At 38.0% G+C, this 23,274-nt stretch overlaps 1 protein-coding gene across 3 annotated transcripts in view; it reads right to left on the bottom strand.

Moving 5' to 3' along the window:
* SUPT3H (SPT3 homolog, SAGA and STAGA complex component) overlaps positions 1–23,274 on the bottom strand; it is a 291,877-nt gene that overhangs the window by 120,484 nt on the left and 148,119 nt on the right. For all 3 annotated transcript variants that reach the window (XM_068413559.1, XM_068413627.1, XM_068413717.1), the window contains exon 3: positions 21,284–21,368. In XM_068413559.1, the coding sequence (XP_068269660.1) occupies positions 21,284–21,368 (85 nt within the window). The remainder of the gene's footprint in view (positions 1–21,283; positions 21,369–23,274) is intronic.

Below are 23,274 nucleotides of genomic sequence, written 5' to 3'. Positions count from 1 at the left end.
GCTCCGGCAGGGGGATTGGACTAGAAGATCTTTCGAGGTCCCTTCCAATCGCTAACATTCTGTGATTCTGTGACTCTGTGAAAGATGGGGAGGGAGCCTTTATGAGGGAGTGTAGTGATAGGACGAGGGAGAATGGTTTAAAACTGAGAGAGAGGAGATTTAGATTAGATATTAGGAAGAAATTGTTTCCTGTGAGGGTGGTGAGACACTGGAACAGGTTGCCCAGAGAAGCTGTGGATGCCCCCTCCCTGGCAGTGTTCAAGGCCGGGTTGGATGGGGCTTGGAGCAACCTGGTCTAGTGGAAAGGTGTCCCTGCCCGTGGCAGGGGGTTGGAACTAGATGATCTTTAAGGTCCCTTCCAACCCAAGCCATTCTATGGTTCTATGATTCTTTACTTCAGAGGTTTGGAATGGGAATTTTTGGGTAGAATTCAGCTGGAGATTGGCATCTCAAATTCTGTATGTATAATGTATGTAGATGTTTAAGCTCCCAAACAGTAAAAGCATCTTGGGAGCTACTCAGGTGACTGGACAGTAGATGTTTACAGAGTTGAAGAGTTGACTCTGCTTCAGTGGCTACAGTAGGTACTTAGATATCTATAGCAGACATATAGACGGAACACATATAGACCTGAATTTAGGTATCTGAATTGAGACCTGAATCCTACCTTTCTCTCTTCGTTATGAAATCATGCATACACTCTCCTGTCAACCAGGACATAAAGAATCTCATTCCAACACTTCCAACAGCCCATCCACCAAACACAGCTTGTAACCATTAGCCCAGGCTTGCAATGCAAAAAACAAAGAAGGCACCTGGGATCACAGGAAAAGTCTCTGACACAAACATATTTTCAAAGAATAACCATGGATGGAAGAAACTACATTTTCCATTAGGCAACTAGATCTTCCCAGAAAGGGTCCTACCGTCGCTATGAGAGCAGATGTGTTCAGAGTTTATGAAAAAAGGCATGAATACCTACAACAAAAATGCTATAGATCATTTTGTTGAATTCATGCAATTGCTAGTCTACAGTCAGCAAAACAGACAGAAAGAGATCTACAATCCAGTGCTCTTGAGCTGACTCAAGCCTACCTTACAGGGTTCACATCCCTTTGCAGATCCTAGCTGGGAGTTCCCACACACCAAACTACTAAATACTAATAAACACTAATTAAAATGTTTCCTGCACCTGAGAATGGTAGCAGCTCTTGCATAAGAACACAGTCGTGTCTCCCATATTTATATTACGAAAGTATTTGGACGTTTAATAAAAATTTAGATTTGAAATGGGTTGTGACAGGTTAAGATTAACATCCTCCTACTGCAATTGCTTAGAAGCAGGGAACTGGCAAGACATGGGCTATTTTTCAACCAGATGGGCATGTTTCTACTGACAATGACAGAAACATTTCCACAAAATAGCCTCCTGCTGTCTCCAACACTAATGAAATGCATAACAGCACTACATTTCCCTCAGAATATGAAATTTAAACTCTCTGTAAACCATCCGCCAGAACTGCACCAAATCTGTAGTTTTTGTATAACATTAAGTCTTTGTTAGATTAACTGCTGAAGGGTCTAACTGCTTATTAAAAAAAACCAAATCTTCCCCTCCCAAATTATGTGATAAAGAAGGATTTGATACAGAAATCCAACCAGACATACCTCTTACCCATCTTTTGTGTGTACAGGGTAAAAAGGTCTGCAGGAGCTCTAGTTAGCAGGTAAGAGCAAAATAATTTATGAACAAGGAATATCCCATTCCTGCTCCCCAAAACAGGTGTGTATACAGTTTCATGACCACAAGTACACATATTATACATACAAGATGCATAATGGTGAGATGCAAACCTTTCATTACCATGATTTTGAGCAGCTGTTTCAATCATGCATAGTCCTTCTAGACACAGTTGTAAGTAGCTTAGACAGCTTAGTTATACTAGAGCATCGTTATATCAAAACATCACAAGGGCCTGCTTAGAGTTATTTGACTTCCTTAACTTGAAATTCTAATATCTTCAAAGATTATAAGTTGAACAATAAATCCTTTTTCCATTTATTTATTAATTTTTATTATATATTTGTTCCCTTGTTTATTATGCATATTGTAGTAGCATATAACAATATGCTACTGATACTGGTGGGTCACAGGATTGCAGTCACGTAGAAAAGGACATTGTCATACAAAGCGTACAGTCCAGGATGACAGACAGCAAATGACAGACAGACACACAAACATTAACATGCAATATGAATAGTAATAGTCTTAGAAATTCAACTGCTATGAATATTTTTGCAGATATTAGAACAGATAGAAAGCTTAGCAAGAATTTGGAAGAATACAATATTTGCTTTTTGGAATTAAAGTGCCTTTTCTTCTTAAGGATGTATAGAAGAAAATAAAACTTTACAATACTGACATTCTAACAGAGAAGTAAGATCGACATTATTTTTTAAATGGAGGTGGGGCACCAACGCATAACAGAATACAGCAGAGAATTGTGACAGACTTCAAGCACGCAGACACGTAGTATTGATGCAACAAGTCTATTGTTATTTTTGGAAAAGAAAGAACATTCATTTTTTCCCCTCAGATTTAAAATGCTCAGATTAAGTTTTCTCTACAATGACCTTTTCAAAAACCATCCTAATGTGACAATATGGAGAACAAATGGAAGAGGAAGAAAGTTCTCTTTAAACAAGGAAATGTTATTCTTCATCTGTAAGCAATATCAGAGGACTGCATATGCTAAGAAAAAAAAAAATCCATCACTAGATCAGACTACCAATAGCTATTTCTAAACTTGAATCATATAATCTGTTCAGACAACACTTTGCTGCATTTGGTATTGTATTATATTAATGTAGAAGGTTTAAACCTGCAAATAGTTTAAAATAACTTTGTAAATAACAAAGTTCACCACTAATATGAATTAATTACCATTAAAAATTAATAAACACAAAGTGGTCACGTGCTTTTATGAGGCCCTGCAGCTATAGCTGAAGAAAAAGATTTATAAAAAATAATTTGAATTTTTGAACTAGAAATAATCGCTATTAAGTACTATTTTGGATTAAACGCACTTGTGAATAATATGAATAATTTAATCATGACCACTGGTCAGTACCTTGAAATGAAAAATTTTTCCACTGCAAAAATCATATTTCTTGAAACAAACAATTTTGTATACAGGTACTAATCAATATTTCACAAGTCTATCATTAAGATAATACAGAGAAATAATGACATCAAAAGATAGAATCGTAGAATCATAGAGTTGTTTTGGTTGGAAAGGACCTTTAAGATCATCCAGTCCAACCATTAACCTAAAACTGCCAAGCCCACCACTAAACCATGTCCCTCAGCACCACAGCTACACGGCTTTTAAATCCCTCCAGGGATGAGGACTCATCAGATGTATTCATCAGTCCTACATTACGGCACTCACTCAGCATATGGAACACTCAGTTTCAACTTTATGTTCTTCCAGCAAGCAGAGACTTAAACATTGGTCTTTCCTCTCCAACACTGTTGTCCTTCCCACTGGACTACCAGCTAGATCAGATTCCTCTTCATATCAGTAGATTTTTACATTTTTTTAAAAAAGCTTTTAGTTTTGTTCTGATGAAAAAGTAAAGCAAATGTCAAAACCTCTAAATTTTTCAGGAAATTTAATTCTTTTTTTCAAGTCAGACACAGTAATTATAGAAACCTCTGAGCAGGACACAAACTCTATAATCCTTGAGCGAGAGCCTGAATTCTAGGCTTGCAGTGTTTGACTGAGTTCAAAATCAGGCATCATTTGAATTAACTCTAACAGTAATATAATAGAAATGCCACCACCTCCTATTGTAACTACTCCCATATATAGAGATTTGAAGGAGTTTCAAATGTACGGATAAATATTGGAAAAGGACCAAAATGAACACAAAGGAAATTCAAGTCCTAAAAGCTACACTGAAGCAATCTGAAAGACTTGCTTTAAATCTGTTAAAGGAAGGAAATTCACAGTTAAGACTGAAAATCCTGGCTGAAACTCCAGCCTTCAAACACATACACCGCTTTGCAGAAACAAAAAAGGGTAGGCAAACCATACAAATCAAGACCACAGTGTCAGACCGGATTTCCAGTTTTAACTATGATTTGTGACATATTAGAGAATACTTTATTTCATTCTATTTCCATCAAGTTGTAGCTTTCAGATGGACAGGCAGAGAATAGTCAAACTAGCTGAGGGTTTAGTATAGAAGCAAAATCACTACCTTACTTGAGGTAGCGAATAGATTTCTTGCTACAGGTCCATAAAAAAGAAAAAGAAAAAAAAGGAAACAATACTTCCAGAAGTCACAACACTAGATTTAACAGCATCGCCTTTCCCAGTATAAATTTCTTTGTAGTACTAGTACTTCCCACAGCAATAGCAATCATGATGTTCTGTGCAAGTATTTCAAAGTAATTGCTGGCAAGCTTACATCAAAATTTGTTTAGGCAGTTATCCGTAATTCTTCCAAAAATGGGACTTGATTCAATAAATAATTGTATATATACACATATATACACATACACGCACATACATATCCATTTATATGTATATATTTAAGAGCTTTCCTGAACAGAGGCCAAAAGTAGTTCAGGATCAGAGATATGGCTCAGATGACCTCTTGAGGCTCCTTCCAACATAGTTCTTCTACAAGGTTCAAGATTGAAATTCCAGAGCAATCAGGGTAAAAATGTGTCATTAACCAAAAGGAAACGCTCAATTTATAACTGGCGTGCCACAAACTCAGCATGTAGAGAGGCCAGAGGATCGGCCTTGGTAGTGCAGACACAAAACAGGCAGATTAAGTCCTCATACAGGTGTCAAAACCATTACACAATTTTAGGCAAGTTGTCGAGCTCACTTTTCACATGAGAACAGGAATGACAGTGAAATTCAGGACTAGTGTGAGGATTAACTAGTTATTATTGCAAAGTGCTTTGAAGACAACAGGTGCTGAGTAAAAACACCCAGTATTAGTGGGATGACAAATAAAAATTGTTGAGCTACAAGGAGCAAGAATCAAAGGTGAAGGGGGGGGTACCACAGAAATCCAAGACATCTGGGGAGGAGAATTGGTGTAATAAAATGAAAACAAACCAAAACCGTGTTATTTGGCGATCCCACATGCAAACCAGTTGAACTCTACACTTCTGGAGCTTATGTTATCTTTGAGCCACCACCTTCCCACTTTGAGAAAGCTGCAGTTTAGAGAATTATTATTTTAAAGCATAATATAAAGCTGTAATGGAGCAGCTACTCAAGAAAAAACCCTATCAGATTAAGTCGAGTCACTAATCAGGACACTGTGAGAGTCATCTTTCCCCAGAAATTCATACACCTCCTCCCAGCGTTTATAAGAGGGGACGTAGAAAATCACAAACACTCCTCAAGATTTCATGAATCTCTGGTATATTCAGAGAATGCAAGCATAGTGTGTATTAAACAAAGAAATTATACACACTTAAAATATCATATGCAGCCCTCCCTAAATCCTGCAAACCCTCTCATTAATGGTTATGGTATGATTAATGCTTGTCCTGGGCCATTTTAATTAGTTAAACAATTCAGAGTTCTACCTTAAAAAGCAGCTTTGTGAAAGTGCAGTAGTTGCAGAATATTTTACTCCTGGGCTTGATAAAACACTAAACCAGAAACTGCTTTAAAATAACTGCCTGCCACAGCAGTTTTAGCCAACTTTTGCACCTGGTGCCGAGAGAAAAAGCCAAGTGAACTTTCACTCACTTGTTGCATGTCAGCTTCAATGCAATGTCTTTCTTCTGTTGTGTTTGGGTTTCTAACTGGAAGAGACAAGTAAGCTAAACTAGCAGCCAATCAATCCCTAAATTCTAAGAATGCAATAAAATTTGATATCAATAAATCTTTTCTTTTAACAGCCAGAAGAGATTAACAAAGTTATTTGAAATTTTATCCTCTTCTGTTCTTTCAATAGGACGATTACCTGACAATCCCATTGAATCAAATAGCAAAATTAAAAGAGACACAATTAAGCTTGTACATACATAGGAACAGGATACACATTTATGCACAACCCTAGTAGGTCCTCCATTATTTATTAGCCTTGATGTATTTTTCTCCCTCTTACAATAAAAGTTATTACACCTTTGGATTGTCAAATAAAAATCCAATTGGCTGAGACACAGACCATCAACATAAAATAGCTTTGCACAGCTTCCCTCTCAGCTACAACTAGTTGACTTTTTCAGCTCTGCCATTCATTTATTTTATGGCATGGGGAAATTCTGCTTAGTCTTCTTTGTACTTTAATTTCTCAGCAGTAAAGTGACCCTTTTTTTTGCCTAATTTGGAATGATGATGGCAAACTGTAAGAGGAAAATGGCAAACAATGTAAAAACATATTCAAGATTTAAGAGATTATAAAAAATGTAGTTACTGAGTATTGTGACAATGGTTGCTAGGAGCAACATCTTGTGAGTAAATTGAAGTGGATATACTAGCATCAGGCTGTGTATCACTATACAAGTGCTCATTATTAATCTATATATATGCATATGTGTTTGCATGTATGTGATGGTGCAAAGATGGGTGCATTCAGACTTCCATGTGTATGGTGACGTCCACAGAAGAAACACTTGTCACAAGTCTTTCCATTTTATCATGAATTCTCTACTGCAATGTAGAATCTGTCTCTCCCTTTCTTCTTAGTCCTGTGCTCTCCTTTGCGGTGATGACAATGGCCATGTTCCATCTGTTTCATCATTACTCACCTACTTTCTCTGGCCTCATCTGAGAAACAATTTAGAAGCAACACATCTACTGACTCTCACTCCATTTGCTACTTCTTGATGGCTTCCCTGTCATCAGCACTTAATGTCCTGTAAAGCTACTTCCCAAACTCATTCTCCAAACCAGACCTTCTGCAAGCTCCAATGCACCAGCCACAGTTTCTCTTTCAAACCTCTCTGCCTCTCATTTCAATTATTCCCATTCTCTTGCTATTGAACACTTTGAGACAGGGTCATGAGATCCTCTTCCAGACTCCTTCCACTACAAGTTTGTTTTCATCTTTCTTTATTCCACTTTTTCAAACAACTCTTTGCTGAATCTCAGTCTTCCTATTCTTTATTTGCAACCTATGTTCCTCTTTTATTTTATTCCTCCATAATTTTTCTGCTATAAGAGAGAATATATGCATTCCCACACAGTTGCACCTAGTTTTTGTTCCTGAACATCTCTTGCCATAAATTTCTGGCCTTCTTCCCAACTCTGACCCGCCTCAGGAGATGCATCATGTCCTGCCTACTTAGTTTTCAATTTTTCTTTGTTCTCTGGCACTTTTCCTCACGGTATACAGATGTCCTCAGTCTATACACTCTTTTAAAGAACCCGTATCTCAATGCAGCTTGTCTCTCCAAAGTTATTCCCATTTCTTTCTCTCTTCATTTGTAAAAAAAACAGAGAGCATGCAGTTTTCAGCTAATTCACAGACTTCCCCTCTTCTAAGTCTGCCTTGGATCAGCTTCAACCTGACTTTTCATAAATCCCCTCCCTTAAAATTGTTCATATATGGGACACTATGTGCCTCTTCCTGGCCAGAAATCTGGGCCTCCAGTATAGCTTTACTTTCTCTGACTTTTCTGCTGCTTTTGGCACTGTTATCATCTCCTTTTGCCATCAGAGAAGCTCCAGTTATCCTCCCTTTTATTTTTTTTTTAATTACTTCAAGGCTTTTGTCATGGGGGAGTAATCTCTCAGGTGGGAGTTATCTGACTAAACATAGATGTCTACATCTGAGCTAGTCACTCAAGACATCATTTATAGTCACTAGACAGAAATAACCATTCTGGGTCCAAATTCACCTCACCTTGAAAATAAATGCCTGAAAGAAAACAAATAAATTATATCCTACAAGTAACATTTCTCTCTGTTTTCTCTGATTATTTCTCCAATAAGCAGACACTGATGGGTTCATAGGAATATAAACCACGGACAGGCAGCAATGTAGTATAGTATCTAATATGCCATGTGCACACAGAGAAGTACAATGCCTTTAGCCAAGGTACAAGAAAATCACAGAATCACAGAATCACAGAATCACAGAATGTTAGCGATTGGAAGGGACCTCGAAAGATCTAGTCCAATCCCCTTGCCGGAGCGGGATTACCCAGATCATGTCACACAGGAACGCGTCCAGGCAGGTTTTAAATGTCTCCAGAGAAGGAGACTCCACAACCTCTCTGGGCAGCCTGTTCCAGTGTTCAGTTACCCTCACTGTAAAGAAGTTTTTCCTCATATTTATGTGGAACCTTCTGTGTTCCAGCTTGCACCCATTGCCCCTTGTCCTGTCAAGGGATGTCACTGAGAAGAGCCTAGCTCCATCCTCATGACACTTGCCCTTTACATATTTATAAACATTAATGAGGTCACCCCTCAGCCTCCTCTTCTCTAAGTTAAAGACACCCAGCTCCCTCAGCCTCTCCTCATAAGGGAGATGTTCCACTCCCTTAATCATCTTCGTGGCTCTGCGCTGGACTCTCTCTAGTAGTTCCCTGTCCTTCTTGAACTGAGGGGCCCAGAACTGGACACGATATTCCAGATGCGGCCTCACCAGGGCAGAGTAGAGGGGGAGGAGAACCTCTCTTGACCTGCTGACCACACCCCTTCTAATACACCCCAGGATGCCATTGGCTTTCTTGGCCACAAGGTCACATTGCTGGCTCATGGTCATCCTGCTGTCCACTAGGACCCCCAGGTCCCTTTCCCCTACGCTGCTCTCCCACAGGTCTGTCCCCAACTTGTACTGGTACATGGGGTTGTTCTTGCCCAGATGCAGGACTCTACACTTGCCCTTGTTATATTTCATTAAATTTCTCCCCGCCCAACTCTCCAGCCTGTCTAGGTCTCTCTGAATGGCTGCGCAGCCTTCCGGTGTGTCAGTCACTCCTCCCAGTTTTGTGGCATCAGTAAACCTGCTGACAGTGCACTCTAATCCCTCATCCAAGTCATCAATGAATATATTGAATAGTACTGGTCTCAGTACCGACCCTTGCGGGACTCCGCTAGACACAGGCCTCCAACTGGACTCTGTCCCATTGACCACCACTCTCTGGCTTCTTTCCTTCAGCCAGTTCACAATCCACCTCACTACCCGATCATCCAGACCACACTTCCTCAGTTTAGCTGCGAGGATGCTGTGGGAGACCGTGTCAAACGCTTTACTGAAATCGAGATAGACCACATCCACAGCTTTACCATCATCTATCCACCGGGTAACATCCTCATAAAAGGCTATCAAGTTGGTTGAGCAAGACTTCCCGTTGGTGAAGCCATGCTGAGTGCCCCTAATGATCCCCCTATCCTTGATGTGCCTAGAGACAGCACCAAGAACAAGTTGTTCCATCACCTTTCCGGGGATGGAGGCGAGGCTGACCGGTCTATAGTTCCCCGGGTCCTCCTTCTTGCCCTTTTTGAAGACTGGAGTGACATTTGCTTTCCTCCAGTCCTCAGGCACCTCTCCCGTTCCCCACAACTTAGCAAAGAGAGTGGCCTAGCAATGACTTCCGCCAGCTCCCTCAGCACCCGCGCGTGCATCCCATCAGGACCCATAGATTTATGGACGTCCAGATTGCTTAATTGATCCCTGACCCAGCCCTCATCAACCAAGACAGATTCCTCCTCTATCCTGACTTCTTCTGGGGCCTCAGGGGTCCAGGACTCCTCAGGACAGCCTCCAGCAGTATAGACAGAGGCAAAGAAGGCATTCAGTAACTCCGCCTTCTTTTTATCCTCTGTCTCCAGGGCCCCCACCTCATTCATCAGTGGGCCTACATTGCTTCTAGTGTTGGTTTTATCTGCAATGTATTTGACGAAGCCCTTTCTGTTGTCTTTGACCTCTCTTGCAAGGTTTAATTCCAAGGAGGCCTTAGCTTTCCTAGTTGCCTCCCTACATCCTCTGACAACAGACTTATATTCCTCCCAAGTGGCCAGCCCCTCCTTCCATGATCTGTACACCCTCTTCTTCCACTTGAGTTTGCCCAGCAGTTCCCTGTTTAACCATGCAGGTCTCCTGGTACCCTTCCTTGACTTCCTACCTGTTAGGATGCTCTGATCTTGAGCTCGGAAGAAGCAGTCCTTGAATGCTAACCAACTATCTTGGGCCCCCTTAGCTTCTAGTACCCTGTCCCATGGGATTTCCCCTAGCAATTGCTTGAAAAGGCCAAAGTTGGCCCTACTGAAGTCCAGGGTTGTGATTCTGCTAGATATTCTGTTCCTGCCCCATGAGATCCTGAACTCCACCATCTCATGGTCACTACAACCAAGGCTGCTCTCAACCTTTACTGCTTCAAAATGGGCCGTCTAAGTTGGTAAATTATATATTGTAATTTAAAAGAAGAGTGTATGAAAACAGAGCTATCTGAGTTTGGGAATATTTATGTAAATCACAGATACAACTACTGCATGGAGCCCACTGTGCTTAATAGCCGTGTTGAAAACAACGCAGCTGAATCGGACTGACTGTAAAGCATATACTTTTTTGAGAAGATCACCCCTGTATCAATTCATACAGAGCTCCTGACATGTTTTCTCAGATTTATTTCCCTTATGCCTTCCTCTGACCAAGCCAACAATTCCTTTACCTCATGCAAAAAAGTCTTGTACCAGACACACTGCTCTTCGAAACAATTATTTTTCCTTTAATTTTCGGTCTTAATAGCACAGGAATCTACAGATTGTGCAGGCAGTGGGTCTGTAAGGAAAAAAGACATCTCTGGAGAGAAAGCTTCAGCCTAAAGTAGTAGAATCAAGCAGTTACATCTGGCTAATACAGCTTTCCAAAGTTTATGGAAGAGATTGTTTTTATGGCCACATTCTGGCCTTTTAGGAAATTGGGTAAGAACCAAGGGCTTCCTCAAGAGGTGACCATCAATCTAGGTGAGTGTTCAGTGAATTGTCACTGCCGCCTGGTTTTCTGAAAAAGCAAGGTAGTAAGTGTATAGGAAACTTAAAACACATATGACTTGGTGCAGAAAGGCAGTTTTTCAGTGCAGCTACAGGAAAAGTCATGAGAAGAAAAAGGGAAGAACGATCAGATCAAGCATAAGTTTAATATGCATTTTCTCTGCATGAATATTTTTCACTTTCCTATGGAACTCATCACTAAAACACAAAAATTCATTGATACTTTTAGATACAGTCACACAAAATTCTTAATATATTATCTTACATGATGGAAGTTCTTCAGTTAACATACAGCAAAATCCCAGGTATGAGAGCTAGAGAGCAAATTTTACTCTGTCAGTTGCTGTCTTTGTCAGGAACGGGTTATAATCCATACTTGGATTGCTCCATTTATTTGCAAGTCTGAGATAAAAGACTGTTTGTGCTAGTTTTTGTGTATAAGTTATTTTCTGTTCACTCAAGGACTCTGCTGCCATCAACACTCCTATCAGGTAGAACTCGTGGCTTGAAGATAAAAGAACACAGAAATAAAAAGCGTTGACATCTCCCACAATTAAATAAATACTGATCTAAGGGTTTCTGCTGTTATCACTGTTTTTGTTGGCCGGTGACACTTACAGACACAAAAGAGTTGTATTTGCCAAAACTAAAGCACTTAATTTTTAAGAAAACAAATTTTGCAGTGCTTCAAGAAGTAAAATAGCTTTTGCCAAGTTTTCCAGTAGTGCTGTACTATTGTTATTTTCAAAGTAAGATTGTTTTGCATGATGGTAATACCTTTGCCTTCAGTTATCATTTTCTTTTGCAGAAGAACAGAAATGGAAGATGTTGACAAAGGTGGAGAACTTTGGTATCGACAGTTATCTATTAATAACAAAGTGCAGTATTAGAAATTCAAGACCTCTGAACACTAGGTGTCAGTGTAAGAAATGGAAAAATATCAAAAACCTGTTGTTTCCAATCAGGTGGATTAGCTAAGAAACCAGAACCAGCTGTGACCACATTTCCTCGTAACTGCATAACACTGTTAACAAGCCAATCTTCCTAAAAAAAGTCATTCTGAAACTATCAGGTTTGCTTGAAATCAGATAAGGTGATTTAAAAACTACAATGAATTTGCTCCGTTAAACACTCTGAGATGACCTTTAAGGTTTATGAGTTACATTTAAAGACCATGCAGAATTTAACACTACTCTTTTTTCACCACAGATATCCATAAATCAGTTTGTGCCTTTCACAACTTAAAGTTTACAGTTTTGTTTCACAGAATCAATGAAAAATGAAATCTCAAAAAAATACAGTTAGTGCCATAAGTCATAGAGGTCAGATGTCTCTCACTTCACTTAAGAAGTCCAGATTTTAAACGGATGGGCAGAATGTTAAATAACTACTTTGGGACATGAAGAGTCACATCCTAGAAGTACCCATTTATCTCCCCTCACACAAAGGATGATCTGGCATCATTATCTCAGGTATCGAAAAGTATGTTTTTTGCCTTCATATTTGTTCAGATGAATCCACTCGGGATCCCAGAGGAAAAGCAGAAGGAATGTTACCCTCCACCAGGCACTGACAGTTAACATATTTGGACAGTTATTTGAAACAAATCAAGTAAGATGATAAAAATAATAATTAAAAACCTGTTGTTTATTGGATTCTGGAGCTGATTTCAAAGATATACAGATGTTTTTGAAAGTTAACTTGAGGTCCATCTTCCTAATCAAATATCCGTGTGTTGTATACCACTGATAAATTCCAGATTCTTTGCATTTAGTTTACTAAGTGCTGCCAGAATCAGACTACTAGATAAGATGGGTCATTATGTGCAGGTATGGACCTTACACACGTGTTCTTTTATTTATAATATTCAATTTACATCATACAAACAAGTTAAAGAAAGAAAGAAACCCTGAATCAGTTTTCCATTTGACTTCTGAAGCTTGAGGGTGTAATTATGACTTTTCACAGACAGGAACATTCCTCCTTCATTTCAGCCCAGCTAAATGATTTGAGACAGTTTTAGGCTACGTCAAAAATACTCTTGGCAAAAGCCTGTTCAGTCATAAACACTTTGAATAAAGCAGACTAGAGAGTAAAACCATTGACAAAATATTGATTTACCAGAGTGCATCATACTGTGCAATAAAAATCTGATGATTACTCCTCAACTTCTTAACCTTCTCATTTGTTCTTTTCTAAAGAGCTAATCACCTAGAATTTCATAGGGCTCCAGCAAAATAAGTGACATCAATATAAGTCAGTAACACATCCTGGACATAGGGCATCTGTGCACTGAATGTCTCAGCTCATCACAGCTCATCCAAGATTTCAATAACTATTGATCTATGCTATACTCCTAACAGTATATATAAAAATTAAATAAAGGATGTATTTGTATTTCAGAAACTCAGGCTGGGATCAGCTTATCAGTTGATTCATAAAAGCCCCAGAAGCCAAGGTAATTGAGTACATACATATTTAAGAATGCCATAGATTCCAAAGCTCCCATGAGTGAAATTTCATACATACTTAATTCCTCTTGCTCAACAGCCTATACAGGAATCTGATGTGTTAAGGGTGGAAAAAACAGATAGACACATATATATGCACACATGTACAACACATAAATCTATGTCATTGTTATTAAAGGCCCAAAGACTGATATAGAAAATCAGGAAATACTGGGATTATAGCTGCCTGCACTACCTCCATTCTGTATATTTTATATGCACTACAAGACTATCTTTAACCATTGATCACATTGCTTTTTCCATTCAATCTAGTGAACAGTTTGGATGTTTTTCTTTACTATTGAACATATTGCTACAATTATGTGGGCGTAATTATTCATTTCCTTCTGTTTGGTTTTTTTTAGGGTTCTTAATAACAGCATCTTAGTCTTTCCACTTTTTCAGTCAGTGAAGTCTATCACCACTGGATGCTGAGCAGCATCTCTGCATGACTAGGTAACAAGCAGCAGCTCTGCCTCACAGCACGTGTTGACTCTGCAGAAAGATCCATGGGAAAGAAAACATCTCAACAAGTAAGTCCTTTCTCATCTTAAGAGAAAGCACAGAGTGATCCCAGAATCCCTGACTGGGGCTCCTGAACTGTCTTCTGTAATAGATTCTGTCCTTTAGAATAAATACATCTGAATACGCTGAACAAGTCGCAGCTAACGTTAAGAGTAGAAAACTCAGGACATCACTTTCCATATAAATTGCCAATGAAGAAAAGGCAACATTTCACCAAAAGTCAGACAAAAGACTTCATTGTTTCCAATTTAAATTTTCCATAAAATGTCGCCTTAAAAGACATTTTATAACAGTCTAAGATATGAAGGACAAAATGCTGTCCATTTGCTCAAGTAATCTAAAGTCAAGTGCTTGTGAATTAAGAAATATTAGAAAAGGAAAAAAAAAAAAGACTTTTTTTCTTTAACAGGAAATTGAGAAAAGTGTCCTGTGGCTGATGTGGGCCTTTCTAAACCGGTGTCATCTTCACCTGTGAATGACAGATACACGGTCACTGAGCTCCTTTGGTACAGGAGTAACAGCATCTGATCTCTATAGAATGGCAGTGAAAGGGTTGAGTCTATTCAATTTTTTTCACTGTATAGAAAGAAATACACACTCAGAATAACAAAACCTACTCTATGCTATTCTGCAAAATGAACAAAAAAGTTTTTTGAAAAACAGCCCTTCCTTTTAGTCACACAAAAATCTTTCCAAAAATCAAACAATACAAATAGTCCAAAATCAATTTTGAGAATGATGAGCACAAATATTAATGTCAAAGATGCTATTTACATTTAAAAAAAAAAAAAGAAAAAGAAAAAAAGAAGAAACTTACTCCTACCAATGCAATAACATGTTCTAAATATTGACCACATTTAAATGATGTAAACGCACAGGGAACAATTAACAACTGCTTGCTAGAGATAAAGTCCCTTCTCTTCTTTTCCATCACACAGGGGAAATGCTAACAAATGCACATTGCTGGTACCCAGGGAAATTTTTATATTATAGACTTATTTTCTAGTTTGATTTCTTCCAGGGCAGGTGTGCCATGTGTTCGCTGCAAATGTACGTGTGTTGTTTAATTTACTCTACACTAGGAAGAGAATGAATAGTCGGAGGCTTTTTCCCAGATGGTTTTTGTGAACTCCTTTATCCTATTCATGTAAACACACAGCGTGTTCCGGTTTGCCGAGCTGTATATACACCCTATGACTTAGTACAAAGTCTGAATGTTTAGTTAGCCAGAAGATTGTTTCCATCCTGTGATTCATTAGGTCCCTATGGTACCCTCGACTTCCTTTATTTTGTACAATCACAAATTATATTAGTTTGTCTTATTTTGATAACCCCTCTAATTAATGTAGTGCACAGGAAACTTTATTACTGTTTTAAAACAGACTCATAAAACAAGGAGTTTTCCCATTACTAGGGTGGCATAAGTGACAGTTGCATAGAACTTTGGGATCAAGAGTGAACAGCACTTCACACTGGTTTTATCAGTGGGCAACTTCTATTAGCGAACGAGCTGGTTTCAATTCTTTCTTTTTTAAAAGGAAGGTCAGAAATTCTACAGTTATGTATATAAAGGTTACAAGTCTAACCTTTACTGCACAAACGCAGTAAACAAACCTGGAACTGTACGACTGCAGAACAGCATAGAGGTTACACACATTAAAATGACTAATCCAGTTTGTGAATGAATAACTAGTGTGATTTGATTTAAAAAAAAAACCTGTAGGAGCAGGCTGTAAAGAATCAAGAAAGCTCTATCTATGTTTCTGTTTAAATCCTCATTTTTCCTACTCCCCTCTCCCTTTGCCGTTGTCTTTTTCTCTGGATGGGCAAGTGAAGGCGAGTTTTCCCTCCTCCTCCTTTCGTTTTAAACTGCAATAAAATGGTTAACAGCTGCAGGAATAAAGCTGGGAAGCAAAGAAAGCACACCAGGTTCATCCAGCCCTTTGAAAACACAAAATTCATTACTATCATGATTTAAGCATTTCATAGCAGTAAACCTATCCTTATTCTTGTCTCTATTTTCACCATTCCTTTTCCTAGTTGTGGCAAATGACTACTCAACCTTTATTAAAAGTCCCTACAATAAACAGTAATTTACTCCACAGGATGGTTTTACTATGGATTTACTCTGGACTTGACCTACTGTTGAATCTCTGCATTTCACTGTAAGTGTTCTATCTATGAATTATTGCCACAATTTAAAATAACCTACGTATTCCAGTATAGATTATTCACCTGCTGACCTGTGTTCTGTGCTTCGGTTGAGACCAAAGGACTGATTTTGAATTAACTACATTATCTGTGTAAGAAACAATTAATTTCCAATAGTAATAAACCAGAAAAAATTAAAATTATCTATGTGTACATGCAAAGTGTTCATACATGCATATATGTAACAAGAGACTCAAATCATGCTTTTACAAAGGAAGCAAGAGTGGAATGTCAGTGAGTATTAGGTAGCAGCACAAGTTGCATGAAATTAAATTCTTCCATAGGAGGACAAAAGTAAGTGATCAAAATAATCCCAACAGATATCATCTACAATATAATTTTGGGCAATTGAAGGTCCTTTAATTTGACACTACTGCATTCTAAAAAAGCCAACTGAGTGGGTTTGACTTAAATCATTTGACATCAATTGAAGAGATCAGAGTCCATCTTCCAGCAGACACGCATTAGCTGGCAGGGAGTAAACCACAACTTTATTAACATGAATTCTATCATTCACGACAGTCTCCACAATGATTTATCACAGCGCACAAAGAAACCCAGTGGAGAAAACATTTAAAGGATGTAGCCCAAGGCTGTTGCAATGTGCTGTAGCCTTCCCTCCGAGCAGCCAGTGTTACATGGACAGGTAAGGTTACTCACCAGTAGGCAGGGACTTTTGGGCTCTGCTGTTTATAAGCACATTTGTATTTTTGGTGTGCATACGTGTAATTTTTCATAGTCCCTTGCTGAACTCTGTGCTACTGCTAAAATGTCTTTCACTGGGGAAAAACAGATCAGTCTCTTCCCAGAAGACATTTGATATCTTGGAAACAAACCGTAAAGGACTGAAGTTCAAACCTAGTGTTAAACTGAATAACCGAATTCTGTGAAAGAAGCTGTCAGTACTACTACTACCTTATTCAGCAGGCCTAGAGAGTAAACTGCTGGCAGTTCATTCTGATAATAAATGACCAGTTGATACATACCCAGCACAAGGAAGGTAACTCCTTAATAGCCTTTTTGATTTAAGTAGTACATCATGATCTTATTGTCTATTAGTTCACGAACGTGGAGCTATGGCCCTATCAAGAGAAGATACTAAGACATCTTTAGTTTTTAATACTAGTCTAATAATACTATATGTTCCTATGATCCGGCCCAGCATGACAAAAATTCTGGACAGAGATGGTGAAGGTTAGGAGAGACTTTTCCTCTTTCTTAAACATTACATGAAACAATTTCCAGATGCTTTTACATCCATGCATAAGCAAGACTTCAACTATTTTGATGCCAAACCTCTCATTGGTAGTTTAATAATCAGGAAAATTTCATATTCCTTTTCTCTTAGTTACAGCCTCTTTTTGTTGACAAAGTGCTGAATAATATTGATTTGTCCTAAAGCAGGATCTTTGAGTTCCCTTTCTAAGGGTCTGAATAGATATTACAGATTATTAATAAAAGATGACGCTTCAAAATCTTCTTACTGCACATGCAAATTGTATTGGATAATATGAAAGAACGAACTACAAGAGGCCTTGTTCCACTTCAAATGGTATTTTAAAGGCTTGTGACCTTCTGATAAACATCTTTTTGCATTCCCTGTTGAACCTTTTTTGTAGGCACAATTTTCCTTGTAACAGACGTCTACTACTTGTGCTTAACCATAAAGAACAATTTAGGTTTGATTGGAACCTCTAGTCTTAGGACACATAAATAAATACAGTTTTAGGGGTAACATTAAGGCACCTATAAATACATATAGAGCAGTTACTAAACAAATACTATCAGTCAACATTGAACTTGATTTCAAATTAAAGCTTAAATTCATTGTGCTCTTCAAATACATTGTGCTTGAACAAAAAACATACAGAACTTTCTCATTCTAGGGTGGGTTTTTTGTTTTATATTGCTTGATAAGCAAATAACAAAATATTTAATATATTTACAATAAATGCAAAAAAATTTCAAACTCATGCTAGCATTCTGAAACAAATTGGATGGAATTTATCTCTCATCTTTTATGCCTATCTCCTAGATATTCAAACCCCAGCCAGATGTCAAAGGATCCCTTTATTAGTCAGCTGAGGAAGTAAATTCCTCAAGAAATTGATCTCATCTAACTCAGAAACTAATTTTAGGATGACATGAATCATCCTCTGGGGATGCTCATTTCCTTCTATACATTGGTATATACTTTTAGCATAACTTAATTTAATGAAAAGCAGTGTACGTATTTTTCAAAACAAAAAAAAAAATCGATCATAAAATGTGATGCAGACTTTAAAAAGTCTGTTTTTTAAGAAGTTGACTTGTTAGTGGAGTCATCTGCTATAGCAGCCGGACCTCAGGAAGTATATAGTGGTTTGAAGCAGTGACCGTATAAATCTGTCCAAACCGGCCCTTGATTTAATACAATTCAGATCAACTTTGAAAATCGGAAGCTGGAACTATAAACCTCCAAGATATCAAAAATCAACCAATCAAAGGTAATCACGCTGCCACTTATTTTTTACTTCAGAAGATCAAACTTGGACTTAATCAACAAGTATGAACTCTTCTTACAAATGTTTACTAGTGATAGATGTATGCAACGTGCCAGTTTTACTGCAGGCATAATTTCTACAGTTTAGTTTTATACGTGTATTAAGGATGGCAAAATGGACATGAATTTTGAGAAGAAATCATTAAATTACATAATGAGAACTGTGTAGGCCATTAACATGAGTAAAACGACAAAATCCAGATAGTAAGCAATAAATTTACATCTGCAGTCAGCATCAGTTATAAAAATAGCTTTTTTCTAGTACTGGATACATACCTACATGAACACCTACATCTAAAGTGAAAATTTAATATAAATACTTAGCAACAACTCAATAAGGATGTGCAGTTATTAAGGATGACAAATGGGCAAAAATCCCTATCAGAAGCCCAGAGGATGTAAAAAACTCCTGATTTAAGAGTTCCGGCATGTGAATGTCAGAGGTCAAAGCAATGAGCTATTAAAGATACTTTCACTTCCTCAGAAATAAAGCGCTGTCTTGGGCTCAGAGGGGAAAGGTTAGAAAAGCTGTTTATCTGCCGCTCTGTTCCTATTCTTCCTTCTGTCAGGAAATCATACATGCTCCTACACCCCACGCAGGGTTAACGCGGGGTCACGGTCCTTCCCCAAGTAAGTGCCCGGCTTTGATTGAAGTGCAAAGACCACATGGCTGCAGGTTGCACTTTCTTGAAAGGCACGTTTTGATGTAAAGCTCAGCTCAGCTAAGCCTCGGTGGGATGTAAAAGCACCAACTCTTCACCACATTATTGCTAAAGGAAGAGTGAAGCCGCAGCCATCGGTTTGCATAAATCAAGGGCACCATTAACAAAAAGAAAATGTTATTTTGTAGTAGTTAGAGCTAGAATAAGAATTACAAATACATGCCTGGAGCAGCATGTTTAACCAGTGGGAAACCTGTGGAGAGGGGAGAGAGGCTGTCCCCTCCCCAGGAGCCACGGGGCATGTTTGGGACAGACCGAAAGGAGCATAATAAGCAAAGAAGCCCCAGTACAAAGATGCCAGGAGACTGCAGAGACAGGGATACACCGCTGGGCTTTGGAAGGATGAGCCGAAAGAAACCACCCGGAGCTGGAAGGGACCCCAAAGCATTTGCTGCAATCCAGGAAGCCACCAAACGGTTGCTGGATTAAGTGCAAAGCTGAAGGAAAGCACCTGTCTGCAGGCAAACAGTGGGCAGGGAGAGGTTTATTTATATAACATATTTTTTAAAAAAAATATATATAATATGTTAATATTATATAAATATATATAAAGTATAAATAGATATTATGTATAACATAGCAATATTATATATAAACATATATAAAATATAAAAATATATTTTATATACCTACACACACACATATGTATACTTATAATATGCGGTGTGCCTCATTCTGAATTTTCTCAGTTTAATTTTCTCAGTTTACAAAGGTTTTTAATTCTGGATAATGTAGGAATAGAACCTAGCTTGAAACTTAAAACCCTTCTGATTGCTGAAAGGGCTCATTATAGAGAAAAGATCTAGGAACTTGCAGCTCAAAGGGACTTGCAGGGACTCATCATATGTAAATATTAGTTATAATATGTATTAGTATTATTTATATACATTAGTTCCATATAATGGCCATTTGACATTTTCATATATATTTGCATATATATAAATATATATAATAGATATTTATTTACAGTTGTATATATATTCATATATATAATATATATGAATATATATAATTTAATAGATATATATTTCGTAATTTCATTTGAAGAATCACTACAATAAGAAAAATTTATTTTTATTCGTTTTATTCATCTGTTATGTTTGCTATGGTTGTTTATTCATTTGCTATGCTTCCCAAGCTACAGGTAACATATAAGAGCATACCTTTTTGTACAAAATGTCAGATGGCAGATTCACGCCATGGTGTAAAATACTTAAAATGTGTTGTTGAACTTCAATTAAAAACTATGAAGAGGTTCAAATTTAGAGCTGCTTCTGACAGACGAGATTTGAAATAGCCTCATTTATACAACACTTTCATTGGCTTTCAATAAGGAAAACCTTCAATATTTCTGCATTGTTTTTTGACAGAAATCAAAACATCAAATAGTAAGAATATTAGAACATACATATTAAGGAAATAATGCATTAACACAAATACTAGAACATAAAAAAAATTAGCAAGGAAGTCTTTAGATGACTAGCCAGTTTTTTCTTTTTAACAACTTGAAGTTTCTAACAAGAAAAATACATCAGTTTTCCTCCCAAGGTAAGGTGAGGTTGCAGATATCACACAAATAGAGAACATAAACATAAGCAAAGTGCACGCTCTCTGTCTGCAAGCCTAACAGTAGCTTCTATAGATTATTGAGGCCAGAACATCACCCTCAGTTTCTGTGTCTTATTTGTTTCTAAAACCAGACCAATCTGTTATTAGTCATTAGATCATGAAAATGTCATGTTGTTTCAATGAGTTTTAGAGTGAAGACTATTTTATCAGTTACGTTCTTACCAAATTTATCAGCTGAGTGTGGACGATGTCTTCCACGAGTATTGCAGTTTCATGGAGTGGCCTCCGAGCATCTCCTAAGGAAAACCTGAAAGAAAGAGGTTTTATTGCAAGGTTATGAGTTAAAAAGAAACAACGTAAGTGGTCTCTAGAAAAAGAAAAAAATGTGAATAATAACAACAAGCTCAATACACCTGTATGTACAGAAATGGATCACTCAGTGTGGTGCAAGGAATACAAACCAAAGTAATCTGATTAAAGGAACAGAAGAGCTGCAAAAAGGTATACTGAAGTACATGGTGAGAAAAACTGAAAAATTGAGGAAACAGGAAAATCGAGTTTGTAGGAACATTTGAAAAAAGAGTAGGCAAAACTGTAATATGTGCACTACTAGGAGTAATCCTGTATTTGCAGCCCGCTTTGCTTACAAAATTACCAAATAACTATTTCAAAAGGTAAAATGCTAACAAGTATTTTATCCCAAATCTAAATGCTAGTGCTAAGATATGGAAGGAATGGCTATGAATTAAAGGTAAACATTTTTATACATAATAATATGTAAGAGGCTCTTCAAGTCTCCACTGCAAGATTAAATGATAAGAGATCATAGAGAGATGAGAGCATTCACATAATATCGCAAACAAAAGGCAAAGACACTCCAACAGGCATCATTAAATGAGAAATTGTGACAACAGGCTTTTTGCAAGGCTTTATCTTTACGAAATACCAGAAGTTGCTCTCTACACCTGTCGTTACTGCCAGTCATTCAGCTAAAGCTGGGATTGCTCCTTTGATCTGGAACGGGCAGTGGCCATCACCAGCCTATTAAAAGAGACTGTAGATGCTCCAGAAAAGCTGAACGCTAGACCTTCAGTTTGTAGCCCCTCTGACCCACTGCAGAGCCTGAGCATTTCCCATACAATGCCCCAAAAGCCCTATGAAACTACTCATCTGGGATGGTGGGCTTCAGCTCCAGATCCGGGCAGAGTACAGGGGCACTTAATTTGAAACATCTAAGAGATCCAAGGGGGGCTGACAGATTTTTTTTTCACTTGTTGGTAGCTGCACTCTGTCAGAGATGCAGTTGAAGACACAGTTAAGGTCTTTTAGTGTCCAAAATGATTATAGGTCGCAACCACTCCTGATCGCTCCAGCTCAGTGAGTCTAGAGAGCTTAAGCTGGCCTTAAGCCCTGCCTACACCTGGGTAGTTGAACTGCAGTCTAGAGAAAGAAAAAGGTCTCTTACTCTGTGTGGTTTCCCTTCATCACATAAGGCACAAAAAAGTGCTATTTGTTTTAGTTGACTACTGTCTGTTTTTTGCTTCTGAAACCCACATTTTCAGTTCAGTCCCACATAGCAGATATGGGGAATTCAAGGATTCTAGCTATGGTTCCTTCTTATACGTATATATCAAAACCCTTCATAAATTTCGTTGTGCTACGCACAACTTAGAAAAAATTTTTTCATGTATCAATCATACTACCTATTCAAGAAGGATGTTATAAATAAGTAACCCTGGTTTTGGCTATTTAAGCAGCCATTTGTGTAAATGACAGAGGATTCAAGAACATCAAATTCCTTCACCTTCTCTTATCTCAGTTCTTTTACTTGCATAAAAAAGAGGGGCATCTTTTTTTTTCCATGTTATAATTAACAGGATCAAGAACTGGTTCCAGGATTCTTGTAGTATACATAAAATTTTGTCCTGCTATTTACACATGAAGGACCAGAGAAACGTGACTGTGATGGGATAAAGAACTGATAAGACTGCTCTGGAAAAATGAGATACTCCTCTTGCCACTTCATTTGCCTCATATATCCACACCTGTCTCTCTGTGACAGCAAAACCCCTTGGTTTCCCAGAACCACGGCAAACAAAAATCAGCCAGAGTCATAAACAAATTACTTCAATAAATTTTGTCAACTGACTTCCTACATCACCTATATGTAGTGCAAGGCTGGTGGAGAGCTATGGTCTACAGTTGCTTGGACA

Source organism: Nyctibius grandis, chromosome 1 (assembly GCF_013368605.1).
Source record: "Nyctibius grandis isolate bNycGra1 chromosome 1, bNycGra1.pri, whole genome shotgun sequence".
NCBI classification, from domain to species: Eukaryota; Metazoa; Chordata; class Aves; order Nyctibiiformes; family Nyctibiidae; genus Nyctibius; species Nyctibius grandis.
Note: the sequence above shows the minus strand (reverse complement) of the source record. Positions and strands in the feature narration are given on the sequence as shown.